This window comes from Amblyomma maculatum, chromosome 7, assembly GCF_055883805.1.
Source record: "Amblyomma maculatum isolate TAMU_Amacu chromosome 7, ASM5588380v1, whole genome shotgun sequence".
Lineage (NCBI taxonomy): Eukaryota > Metazoa > Arthropoda > Arachnida > Ixodida > Ixodidae > Amblyomma > Amblyomma maculatum.
In genome coordinates, this window is record NC_139350.1 from 94,305,311 (window position 1) to 94,318,330 (window position 13,020).

The window sequence follows — 13,020 nt, forward strand, 5'->3', positions numbered from 1 at the left end:
GTACGTCACTGTCCCCTATGTCCGAGGCGCCAGCTAAACCATCGCCCGTATTCTAAGAAAAGAGGGAATTCGAGTGGCGCACAAGCCTTCAAATACTTTGGGGAGCCTGCTACCCTTCCCCAAAGATCGACCATCAAGAGAAAGAGCCCAAGGCATTGTCTACAAAATTCCCTGCGCCGACTGTGATGCTAGCTACATTGGCGAAACAAAAAACCTAAAAGAAAGAATTCGGCAACACAAGAACGATGTACGAAATTTTTCAAGAGAACGCAACCCCGTAGCTGAACATTCAGAAGATTCTGACCACAGAATAAATTTCGAAGAAACGTTCATCCTGGAGACCGAGACCAATTACCGCAAAAGACGCCTCCTCGAGTCATGGCACTTACAGTCGACCGCAAATAACATCAACCGGACAATAGGCAACCTCCCTGCTGTATACTTGCAAGGTCTTCGCTCTCTCCTGGCCACTTCGCAGAAGAAAAGAAAAAAGTCGCCAGCGAGCACACCTGCACCTGCGGCACCCTCACTCGTCTAAACCCCCCTCCTTCCTTCTCATTTCTTTCACACACATCTCACCCCCTCCCCATTCTCCCCCCCCCCACCTTCTTCTCCCCCTCGACCATTCCTTTACTTATAGCTGCACGCAGCCCCGCGTCATGCACCCCTGAAGACGGAGCCGAGCCGGCTCCGAAACGTCGGGTTTTATAAAATAAAAGTGTTGGTTGGAGAAATTTCAAGTTTTATTTACTTTCCACTGCGGAACGACAGAAAATGATGTATGATCAACGGTTAGCCAGGGGCAGACACGAGCTGGTTTGAATTAATGCAAAAGTAATACAGCACATATCCTTGCTGCGATCAGTCAACACATTCTATGTTCTGCTCGACCAATCAACAATCTAGCCAAGTCAGAGTATACGTTATTAAGTGACCACGTATAATCGGGCTTAAAATAACAAGATCTTTTTTGTTGTTCTTTTAAGCCTCACTATACTTATCATTACCAAGCACTGATTTGACAGGATTGTTGATTGATCGAGCAGAACATATAATGTGGTGAGTTATCGCAGCTAGGAGATGTACTGTACTACTTTTGCATTAATGAAAACCACCTCATGTCTGCTCCTGGCATACCGATGGTCGTGTACTATTTTCTGTTGTTCAGGAGTGGAAGGGTAGCAGAAAATCAAAAAGCGTCACTTGCAGAGTTTCTGAAGCAGTTGAGCCTGAAATCAACAGAATTTCAGTGGTGCGAATGCGAAAAGCGCTCTTAAAAAACACATGGGCCACTATTCCAAAAGAGCTCAACATGTGGTCAACACGGCACCTTCAAAGATGTCGATGATTATCGATAAAGTTTCAACAGCGTATACTGACATGTCTGGCCCGAATTTCTATAGACACCCAACCTGCATGTTTGTAACGGAGGTAACTACAGATTTGCTAAAGGACGGGGGGGATATCGTGTTAGAGAAACTGGCCACCCTGTATACGCAGTGCCTGGTGTCATCGACGGTACTGGAACCATGGAAGAATGCAAACATTATCCTCATTCATAAGAAATGGGACTCTAAGGATTTTACAAAATACAGACCAATCAGCTTACTGTTTGTTATGTATAAGGTATTTACTAAGGTAATCGCTAATAGAATAAGGACAACCTTAGACTGCAATCAAGCAAAGGATCAAGCAGGTTTTCGGAAACGATACTCTACTATCGATCATATCCATACCATCAATCAGGTGATAGAAAAAAGCTCGGAATATAATCAGCCTTTATACATAGCATTCATTGATTACGAAAAAGTATTTGACTCAGTTGAAACATCGGCGGTGATGCAGGCATTGCGGAAATCGGGGAGTAGACGAGCCGTACGTGAAAGTGCTGGAAGATATATATAGTGGCTGCACAGCAACCATAGGTCTGCATAAATAAAATTACAAAATTCCCATAAAAAAAGTGTTAGGCAAGGAGACACAATCTCCCAAGTACTATTCACAGCTTGATTAGAGGAGGTATTCAGAGACTTGGAAAGGGAGCAGTTAGGGATAAGGGTAGATGGAGAATACCTCAGTAAACTGCGATTTGCTGATGACATTGCCTTGGTAAGCAACTCGGGGGATGAACTGCAAATAATGATTGATGACCTAGACAGGAAAAGTAGAAAGGTAGGCTTGAAAATCAATATGCAGAAGACTAAGGCAATGTTCAACAGCCTCGGGAAGGAACAGCAGTTTACATTAGGTAGCGAAGTACTGGAAGTAGTAGACGATTACGTCTACTTAGGACAGGTAGTAACCGCAGATCCAGACCATGAAAAGGAAATAAGAAGAATAAGATTGGGATGGAGGCATTTGGCAAGCACTCGCAGATTATGACTAGCAGCTTACCGGTATCGCTCAAGAGGAAAGTATACAACAGTTGCATCTTACCTGTACTCACCTATAGGGCTGGAACGTGGAGGCCAACCAAGAAAGTTCTACTTAAGTGAAGGACAACCCAGTGGGCTATGGAACAAAAAATGGTAGGGGTGACATTAAGAGATAGGAAGCGTGCAGAGTGGGTCAGAGAAATAACTCAAGTTACTGACATTCTAGTAGAAATTAAGAAGAAAAAATGGGCATGGGCAGGACATGTAGTGCGAAGAGAGGATAACCGATGGTCACTTAGGGTAACAATGTGCATTCCAAGAGAAGGAAAGCGTAGCAGGGGGCGGCAGAAAGTTAGGTGGGTGGATGATGTTAAGAAGTTCGCGAGGGTCAAGTGGATGCAGCTAGCACAGAACCGGTTTGTGTGGAGAAATATGGGACAGGCCTTCGCCCTGCAGTGGGTATAGTCAGGCTGCTGCTGCTGATGATGATGATGACGCTTTTACCGGCTTCTCTGTCCACGTTCAGCAAAATATTGTGACATATATGCCCCTTGCCACGTATCAATATATTGCCACATGTTGCGGTTTTCCCTACTGCTGCCTCTCGTTGCGGCGCTGCCGCTGCATCCAGAAATGTCCCGGTTACCCCCTTTCGGAGTCTTTCTTACTTAGCTGACCCTCGGTGTGCTGCGTACGTTCTTTTCCGCTCTTGCGCTCACCCCCCCCCCCCCCCCTACTAAAACGACTACACACCCGCTTTGGTTCTTTTCAACTTCACAGGATTCGTTCAAGCATCCGGCCGTATCGGCTGTCACATAGGTTCCCGGCCTGCGCGCCCTTCTTTAACTTGCGTTCGGACACCCCTGCTTTTTTTCAAGCAATGTCCATATTAACGAGACAAAAATACATGGGCTCAAGAGGGCTGTATGCATTCTTCTCTTGTTCATTGCTCAGACAGCGAGTTTTTATAGTAACGAGGCATAAATACATTGAAAAAGTTTTGTCCCCAGAAAAACTGTTCTTAATTCGGGTCGTCCATATTAACGGGGCACGAATTTTTTATAACAGCCACTCATGAAACGACCTGTCGTGATGACTAAATCCCCAACAAAACAAACAAAACAGGAAAAGACTGCAACACACGAAATAATCCCAAAACTCGGCCAATGCCGAGTAAACAAATGTACCTTCAGAAAATTTCGAACAGGAACGCTGTGGATGTTATGATGTCCCAATAGGCCGTATGCAAAATTGGTAGCGCCATCTGGTGAACGCGTTCGAAACTACATACGCCATCTTGTGTTGGGCGAGGGACCCATACTGCCCATACGCCTGGGTGTCTTACGGACGGATTGAGCTGCGTGCGTGCGCGTTAAAGCGGAGTGTTTATATAGTGCTTTCTACCGGCAAAATGCCCGCACACTGCTGTGTTCCACTCTGCAAACAACGGGGAGTGATTGACGACTGTGGAATCAAGGTAAGACTCGCGGGATTACTTTTTAATCGAGAATGGTTTCACGCAAAACCGATCGTCTTCAAGCGCCGTGTTTTTAGCATTTGATGCGCAGTGCTAGCGACGTTTAACAGCTGAATTTATTACTAGTTTTGACTGTAGTGTGCGAGTAATTTTAAAGCCAGAATCCAATACGCTTTAAAGCGACGTACCATTAATACTTGAGAAAGGCTTGCAAAATTTGAGCATTACCCACTGGTCGTAAACACTGCAGCTGCGATGATTGAACTGGTAGTGTGTTAGGTGAGTGTGACCCAAGCTCGTTATATGTACAGGTTGTCCACTCCTAGTGTGAACATGCGAGTGTATGGCCATTCTCATTGAAGGGCGACTGCGACCGACTCGGCCGCGCATCGAAGCGAAGTGGCAGATGACGCGAAGCACCACGTCAATCTTCTGCGCCACTTTGATGCGATGACGGCTGCGCCGCACGCAGTGACCCATTATATAGAGCCCGCCGATGCGGTCATATGTTCACACTAGCAGTGCATGACCTGTAGATAACCCATTAGAGTTCACCTCTATGCCCTTTCTGCGCCCCCCATGCAACACCTCATTCATCGTTTACGCGTGTGTGGCGTCCAACATTGCGTAATCTGAGCCGTTCCTTCTGCTGCTGTAGCCTTTTCCGCTACGACTGCCGCTTTGTGTCTGCCCACTGTAGTATCCACAAAGCGCCTATTTCAGGCCATTTTACGAAGGTCCTTGCTGTTTAGTGCAGCACCATGGCAAGTTTTTCTGATTTAATTCCGGAATATGTGTGTGTGTCTGGTACATGAAATGTTGAATGCCATCTTTTTTTTTTTTTTTTTTTAGGTGTCATTTCATGGATTCCCAACTGATCCAGCATTGTACAAGAAATGGATCATTGCAATCCGCAGAGATGAAGGCGCCAACTTTACTGTTGGCAAATCAACAAAAGTTTGCTCAAAGCACTTTCGTGAAACTGACTATGTGCCTGGTGTGGCAAGTGGCTACAGGCTTCTTCGGGACACTGCTGTGCCATCAGTGTTCAGCTTCGTTAAAGATAAAAAGATCCGGAAGCCACCAAAACAGCGTGCGCCACCAGCAACAAACACAACTCTGAAGCAAGCACGTCACACAGTGCAGGCATCAGGGTCGACTGAGAGTACCGGCAGTAGCAGCATTGCTATACCTGTGGATGCATCCATGTGCAGTGATGAACAGGACACCGAAAGCTCATGCGAGCGGCCACAGAAGACTGATTGTTCGACACGAGATTTGGAGCCGGTCATTTCCGTTGCAGAAGAACAGGAAAAAGAAATAAGGAGACTTCAAGATAGGTGCACACAGCTGGAAGAACAGCTGACAGCAGCCAGGGAGGCTGCTCGCCAGCTGCAAGCTGAGAAAGAAGACCTAGCTAATGAGCTTGCTGAAGAAAGACGTAAGGCAGCCGCCTTCTGCATCGAGTCATTTAAGGACTGTGATCAAGATGTCACGTTTTACACTGGTCTGCCCGATTACAGCCGCTTCATTGGCCTTCTGCTTTTCTTGAAACCGGAAGAGAATGGCTGTGATGCTTTCTGCACCGACACTGTGGGTGATGCCAAATCCAGTAAGGGTCGCAAACGAAAACTGACGGGGAAAAATGAGCTGTTTTTAGTTCTTGTGCGGCTTCGCCTTGGCCTGTTTGAAACTGATCTGGCACACAGATTTAATGTTTCGCAGTCCACTGTCTCAAGAATATGTACCACCTGGTTGAACCTGATGTATGACAGATTATGTATGATACCCCTGTGGGCACCACGAGCTGTAGTGAATGCAACCATGCCACCAGAGTTTTCTGAAAAGTATGCATCAACAAGAGTGATACTAGATGCAACTGAGATCCAGTGTGAAGTCCCGTCATCTTTGTCACTACAGTCTAGCACATATTCAGTTTATAAGTCCTGCAACACGTTTAAAGGACTAATAGGTGTGCAACCTAATGAACTGCTCTCCTTTGTGTCTGAGCTATTCACTGGGTCAATCTCAGACAGAGAATGTGTGATCAAGAGTGGTTTTCTTGATTTAGAGTTTGATGAGGGTGATTCTGTCATGGCAGATAAAGGCTTCCGTGTTGAAGACCTCTTGTGCAAAAAAAATGTTCACTTGAACATTCCTCCATTTCTGATAAATAGGAAGTTTACGAACAGTGAAATGAAAGAAACTCGAGAAATTGCCTCGCTCAGAATTCACGTTGAGCGCAGAATACAAAGGATCAAGTCATACCACATATTTGACAGACCAGTACCCGTCAGCTTGGCACCACTTATCAATCAGATATGGACTGTGACAACCATCCTCTCAAATTTCCAGTCACCCCTAATACAACCTCGAGGAAGCATAACTACTTCTGATGAAGCAAATGTCTGAATAAGTACAAACGTTCGTGACTAAAGATTTAAATCCCATTAGAGCAAAATAGCCACGACTGAAGCCTCGGAGTTAGCAAATCTAACTGCCCTTAGCAAGTGCTCATAAAGTAAGATATATAGGTTTGGTTGTTGGGGTTTAATGTCCCAAAGCCACTCAGGCTATGAGAGACACCATAGTGTAGGGCTCAGGAAATTTCAGTCACCTTAGGTTCTTTGACGTTGTCACAAGCTGCCTCACCTATTATACAGCGGAAGATGCGGGAGCTTATGGCTGGAATATAGAGCGAAATTCACGGGACTCCGTCGCTCCTCTGGACAAGATTCGACAAGCCGATGGGGCAGCGACCGCCTGTCCTTGACGCGGCTGCTGCATAGTCGGCCGAGGGTATAAAATAACCGACAGCAGCACGCCCTCACCAGTGCGTTTGGGAAGATTCAAACTTCCGGCCACTCCGCGGTGCTCCGAAAGCGTATTGTGTTCTTCGGGCCCGCGATCGACGCATCGTCCTCTGCACCTGTACGGCCGCCGCTACCGAGCAACACAGCCTTCGACGCCTCAGCAAACAAGAAGACGTGAGAATTTCATTCGCCACGGACTGTTGTTCAATCGAACATTATTTTCGCTTTGTTAACTTTTGACCTGACTTAGTAGTATTTTTCGCTGTGTTCTTATGTAACTTTTGCTCATACTTATAATATCTGAAATACCTGCTTTATTATCTTTATAGTCTTCATATTTTTATCACAGTGTTTTGTTCATTGTCGGGTTAATTTTTTTTTCTCTTATCATTTATTTCTTCGTCTTTATCAATATCTTGTCGTGGCGTTGTATTCTCTTTCATTGTACTCTATTATTATCAGTGTAATTTTGGTCTGCTATTTATAAACCTTCAATTGTTTGTAAAAGAAAGTGACCTATTTGTACTTATTCCTCAATCACACACCGACACACGTGCTTCACGGGTTGACCGGCCTAACTTTTAAATGTGTTCACAACCCTCATAGAGGAACGACGGGAAATCGTAAAGGGAATCCCGCGCCTCTTTGGACCGTAAAGGCGGGGGTTTGTGACAGACGTGCACAACATCTCACAGAACACGGGCCTCTATCATTTTGCCTTCATCGAAATAGGTTAAATCCCTGCCGCAGATTCGCATCTTTCAGGTCAGCAGCCAAGTGCCATAACCAGAGCCACTATGGCGGCAAATAGGACATATAGCTTTAGCAATCCATTTTATTATTAAAAAACCAAGGATTTGTTTCAATATTACAAACCATCTTTGCAGTGTCAAGTATAGCATATATATTAAAACTTGATTCAGTCTGAGTGTAGTGCGTATAGAACAGCTCATTTATTGCCATTTTATCACTGGATTGGCTTTGCTTAGCATGATAAAAGACAAAGGTAGCGTGACTGACATATTGTTTTCATGTACAGATGTATACACATAAAAGGAATGTAGCTGTGAACACATTTGAAACAAGTCACCAATTTGTATTGGGCTGCGAGCACTTTTGACGCACATTTAGGTGCCACATATGACTGCATATTACCTACTTTAGGTTCAATAAAGGCATGGAACATGCTGTACTGATGCACTCGAATAAGACAGTGCAAATGAAATGGGTAGTATCGCTGCAACTCATTTTAAGTGTGATGATATATAGCCAGAAAGCCTCGTTTTAATTTTATTGATTGAATTTTCTTTTCATGTGCAGTACAAATGCGAGCCAGGCTACTTATGCTATTGATAAGTTAAGCCGAATTTTACTCATTTATTGCAAGCTACTTCCGTTATATAGTTTGTGGTGCAATATTGACAGTAAAGTAACATTTTTAATCACTCTGTCAATTTCTTTCTTTCCCTTGAAGCTTACTGGGACAGTAATTTGGTTACTTGAATGCATCTCATTCGTGCATAATAAAAGAGGAAAGAATGCTAGCAGCAGTACATTATATAATATGCACGATATGAAGTGTCTGTCGAGTATTCATGATGAAAAAGCTGAAATGAAGCCGCAATAGACTTCCATATTAATGTCAACATTCATGTTCCTTGATGCATTGTACCATTATTAGTTTTATATTGACAATAAAAATATTTTTCTCCTTCAGCCTGAGGCTGCTGTCTCCACCAAATGCTCAACAGTAGTGATAACATCTTATATATTCAGCAGCAGTGTCAACAGAACTCTGCTCAGTAGTTAAATTGGCTCTTATTTACATACCACATATATATTTGATACAGAGCCCACATGCATCACTGATTTCAAGCACATTTCTGTTTTAGGCTTTTGCTTGGCATGAACAAAACACTAGTGACATTGATGCCGTGTCCTGATATACGGTAACATGTGCGAAAAAAAGAAGGCGTCAAGTTTTGAACGCATTTGAAGCCATTCTTCCTTGTCAAACCATATGCGTTCCACTGCAATCCAGTTCTCTGAGCACACAACGAAGTCTGCCCACAAGCAACCAGCAACAGCCATTTGACCCAGCACCTGTGTGTAGTAATCATGCTCTTTCTTGAGGTTTGGCTGGCCATTTTCCCCAAAAGTGAGGCAAGATGACTTTATCATGGCTTCTTCTGGTTGACTGTCCTTTAGTGAATATGGGCACTTAATTTCCAATAGCCCGAATGTATCCTCTTCTGGGTCGAAAACAAACCTGTCGGGGCTTGCACCAAGCCATGGAAACTCTGGATTTACTGCTAAGCCACTGTGTAAAAGTGACACAGAATGTCCATAGCTCTGCATTACGGCACTGTACCGGTCAGCAGCCAGACTTTCATTTCGGAGTCCGTATTGAACAGCGCGCACACGAGAGAGGTCCTTACTTTCAACTATGTTCGCGATTCCTTTATCGGTCCACTCTTCTCTCCTTTTGATGACTCTCCCAAAACGTGAGGCAGTTAATCGGGCCACACGAGCTTCTCGCCACCTCGCACTGTGTGTCTGCTGCCTTGAATTTTTTTCCAAGTCTCTCGCTTCTTCTGGTGACAGCTGTAGTTCCTGTGATTAAATGAGAAATGTCTATTGCCTCCGTCTACATTTTAAAGACTAGCATTGTATATCACATTAATTCGTTACGGTGTGCTGACGGCTAAACAAAAAGCAAGCATATCACATTAGATTTGTTTCAAATGATCTATTGTGTATCCCATATTTAGATTTGATTATCGTAGTTTACAAACATACTGTGGTCTTCATTAGATGAAATTTTATGACAATACCTTTACACTATTACAAACTTTGTAATAATGACACTACTGTTTGCAAAAAAAAAAAAAATTACCCACATCGATTCGAGGCCACAGTGCAGAAAGCGCAGGCATTAAAGCATTCATGTCCCTTCTGCAACTTGGAATTTCGCTTAAAGTATGCAGTGCTTACCTTCAATATATTCAGCTCTTCAGAACATAAGGTGTCAGGAAATTTACAGTCTGCCACCTCATCAAAAAGATGAAGGTCAGGGACGACAGTGACCCTTCCAGACCCTAAAAAAATGTTGTCTGACAGCCATGTCCTAAAACCCGAAGGCAGCTTTGCCTGTTGGTAGGCAAGTGGTGAACCGGGTGGTGCTGGTCCCCTTTTTGTTTCCACGAAAGGCCTTTTAGCAGCCAGAAACACCATGGCAAAGTCATGGCTGCCAAGGTCATCAAGTGTTTTGCCCAGAGCATGTAGGGCATTCAGGTTTTGCTGCACGTCCCCCTTCTGTGCAGGTGCATTAGACAGCCGTAATGGGTAAGGCACTGGTACGCCATTCTCCCGTGGGCTCCTCCAATCAATGTTCTGAACATTCATTGCCCTGATTCCCTGTCGTCTAGGGCGCCTCCACTGCTGAGGCAGCTTTGTGCAAGTAAGCTCAGCTGGAGCCTCTTTAAAACCCTGCTTCTTGAGCAAGATTATCATCCGCAGCACGGCAAGAATGTGGCTGCATGAGCTACTCGCCCCTGCAGGGCACTCGCAGGTTGCATCAGTGATGGCACCAGTTGTGTGCCGAAAGGCAAGAAGCACATGGTATGGTTTCCCAGTCTTCTTTTGACTCCGAAAACATGTCGCTCGTGCATAGACAATGTCAAACCTGCAAGGAGAACAAAATGGCAATGATCATAACCATTGTTTAAGATGAGATCTGCACAATGACATAAAAGGAAAGTTGCCATCATAAGGATGAGAAAGAAAAAGGTGAAAATAAAAGAACACTACAATACATGAACAAACAAGGGTATGAAACAAAAATTTGGGCCCACTACGATGACAACTGTTATATAAGGGTGATGCTTCCAAACTATATCCTATGATTTGTTGAAATCCAAGCCTTAAAAGAGGATAGGTATGAACTGGCTCGGGTATCCTAAGACTTAAGGATAATTTTGTATCCCTCTGGGTATGCAACTTTACAAAAAATATGAAAAGGCACTCGAGCAGTGTTGTGCAGAAAAACAAAATAAAACTCAAAAGGAGCTACCTTGTTGTTGTACACTTGTATACTTTGCATTATGTCCCAGCTTTGCAATATGTTTTGTTTTTCCTTTTTATATTCATATTCATGTGTAACTGCTAAATACTTCTTTATGCCCCTTATGTAACCTTGATCACTTTTTTTCTATATTTATAATCGTGCATGACTGTTGAATGCTTCTGTGTCCCCCCCCCCTCCATATTATGTCCCTAATGGTCAATAAACGATGAATAAATGAATATTTTAATGAATAACAACTTCTGGGAATATAATCATTGCATGTGATGTTACACTATAGCCGAGTCATTCTTCGTTTTTTGCAGGGTCATAGCCTTTTAATCTCAATGTGAAGGCATCTTAACTGTTCCCGCCTCAGGTTTAGTTATCTTTACTTTTACCGAGTCTTTTGAGTTCCCGCTCCGAGGGGAAACATCGCTTAACATGATTCTGCGCCCAGAGGCAGCCTACTACACATGCAAATCGGAAAGCGCCATGTCCATGGGAAAACAACTACGAGATTTCACTTCACCCAAAAGCACTTCATATATAGATAGTAGCCGATATACGAATTGACGCATATGAGCAGTCAAACTATGTCGCTCCTGCGCCGCCAGTGTTTGCGCGCCTACCGCAGTGAGGGAAAGCCTTGAATACACTGCAGCAGAACAAAGTCCATCAGCGACGAACATATGTAAAAACACAGATAACTCCACATACCTCGAATCGCAGATGTTAGTGGCCAGCGACGATGGAACAGCGTAGGCCTCGACGGCGAAGGAATACGCTTTGTTTTGCTGCCGCATCGACGGAGTTGCCGACGAGCAGAAATGCGATAAATCGTCCTCAGTGAGGTGCGGCAAATCCTCCAGATTCTTTCGCCACCTCTCGTGGCCGCTTGAGGGAAAACGCTGCCCTTGTGCCATAATTAGCAAAAATAGTGCTAATTAGCAAGATAGCGCATAATTAGAAAATAGAATTAGCAAAGATAGCGCGGTTCCATCAGCCAGTTCACGCAGGACGATTCAAAGGCAGCCGCGGTATGGTGGCTAGCCGCGGGTTCGCGGGCGATATGTCTGAAGTACTCGCCCAACACAAGATGGCGGCGTGTGCATGTTGCCAGATGACTAAGTAATTTTGCATATCCCCTATTGGCCACTCCTAAGGTGTTTGTCTATAATTCTGTGATCCCGTGGCGTATTACAAGAATTGGCGAAATTGATTCTCCGAACGCCGCGCTTACAATGAAAAAAAAAATGCAGGGTTCGGAACTGCTAGGAAAGAGGGTAAAACGTGAACCACTTTGCTGTCGCGAATATCGGCTCGTACGTCAAATTTCGCCGGACCAAAGACAAGAACAACAGAAAGGAGGCGAGCAAGCAGCCCGGAGGGACCACGCTCCCCGCTGTGCACACGATCCTCCCTTCGCCGTCCGTCTCCAGGCATCTAGTTTTGATCATGCAGTGAATGCCGAACTGCCACCAATACACACCAAAGGAAGCAGCGCATGTGTCAGCTTCGTTCTAAGAGACTACATCGCGCTTTGCAATACTGGCAAAAAAAAGAAACTAAATGACCGCTCCGGTAAGTGAAAGGAGGATTGTGCTATGTGCCTCTGGAAAGATGCAAAAGAAAGAGCCAAATGTGAGGGAAGGAACCTGTTCTCTGTTCGGCAGTGCACAAACGTAAATGTCATACAAGAAAATATATATAAAGAAATACCATGTTGAAGAAAGTACTACGAAATTTCACACACTAAAAACAGAAGAGAACTGCGCTTCCCAGAGCGTATAGAAGACTTGAGACATCAACTTAGTACTGCATTCCTCAGTGCTAGCATGCAATTGGTTTTATTCACGTATATTTCTATTGATGTTTAAAGAAAAAAACGAATCTCTGAATATATTACTCCGATATCTGACCACACAAATGTTCATCCGATTGATTTGTCCGTCTCGAGCAGACGGTAGCACGGAAGAGCCACGCTACGTTTTGCCACACTAATTCGTCCGTATAGACCCCAAAATGTCGAGCCAGAAAACATCTCAATACTTTTTAGCTTATAAAGACATGCAGGAGAACGCTTTTCTCTTTTTTTTTTTTTTTCCTGCGCCTAAAGAGATTTCAAGTGAGACCTGATATTATGGAGTTAAAAATCTCTTACCATCATTTTTCCTCCTGCATTGCTTTGTTTCACTAGAATTTGAGAGAGAAACAAAGGGCCTTAGCGGAGCAAAAACATTTTTTTTTTAATTGAGCTTTTGTGTATACAAGCTCCATATAATATTTTGC

The 13,020-nt window shown here is 44.1% G+C and overlaps 2 protein-coding genes across 2 annotated transcripts; one reads left to right on the plus strand and one right to left on the minus strand.

Annotated features, from left to right (window-relative positions):
• Window positions 1-3,758: 3,758 nt before the first annotated feature.
• On the plus strand, window positions 3,759-6,534 carry LOC146183976 (uncharacterized). Its single transcript, XM_084608781.1, has 2 exons — window positions 3,759-3,852; window positions 4,705-6,534. The coding sequence occupies exons 1-2, from the start codon at window positions 3,787-3,789 to the stop codon at window positions 6,262-6,264; spliced, it is 1,626 nt and encodes a 541-aa protein (XP_084464907.1). The 5' UTR covers window positions 3,759-3,786; the 3' UTR covers window positions 6,265-6,534.
• A 1,428-nt stretch (window positions 6,535-7,962) lies between these two features.
• Window positions 7,963-11,654, minus strand: LOC146183977 (uncharacterized). Its single transcript, XM_084608782.1, has 3 exons — window positions 11,449-11,654; window positions 9,660-10,350; window positions 7,963-9,278 (listed from the first exon to the last, which is right to left on the minus strand). The coding sequence occupies exons 1-3, from the start codon at window positions 11,652-11,654 to the stop codon at window positions 8,583-8,585; spliced, it is 1,593 nt and encodes a 530-aa protein (XP_084464908.1). The 3' UTR covers window positions 7,963-8,582.
• Between the last annotated feature and the right edge of the window lie 1,366 nt (window positions 11,655-13,020).

Excerpts from the sequence above, each read along its gene's own strand:
- LOC146183976 (XM_084608781.1), top strand. The coding sequence starts at position 3,787 with ATGCCCGCACACTGCTGTGTTCCACTCTGCAAACAACGGGGAGTGATT. Across the intron at positions 3,853-4,704 it reads TTGACGACTGTGGAATCAAG|GTGTCATTTCATGGATTCCC; the intron begins GTAAGACTCGCG and ends TTTTTTTTTTAG.
- LOC146183977 (XM_084608782.1), bottom strand. The coding sequence starts at position 11,654 with ATGGCACAAGGGCAGCGTTTTCCCTCAAGCGGCCACGAGAGGTGGCGA. Across the intron at positions 10,351-11,448 it reads ACTAACATCTGCGATTCGAG|GTTTGACATTGTCTATGCAC; the intron begins GTATGTGGAGTT and ends TTCTCCTTGCAG. Across the intron at positions 9,279-9,659 it reads AAGAGCTGAATATATTGAAG|GAACTACAGCTGTCACCAGA; the intron begins GTAAGCACTGCA and ends ATTTAATCACAG.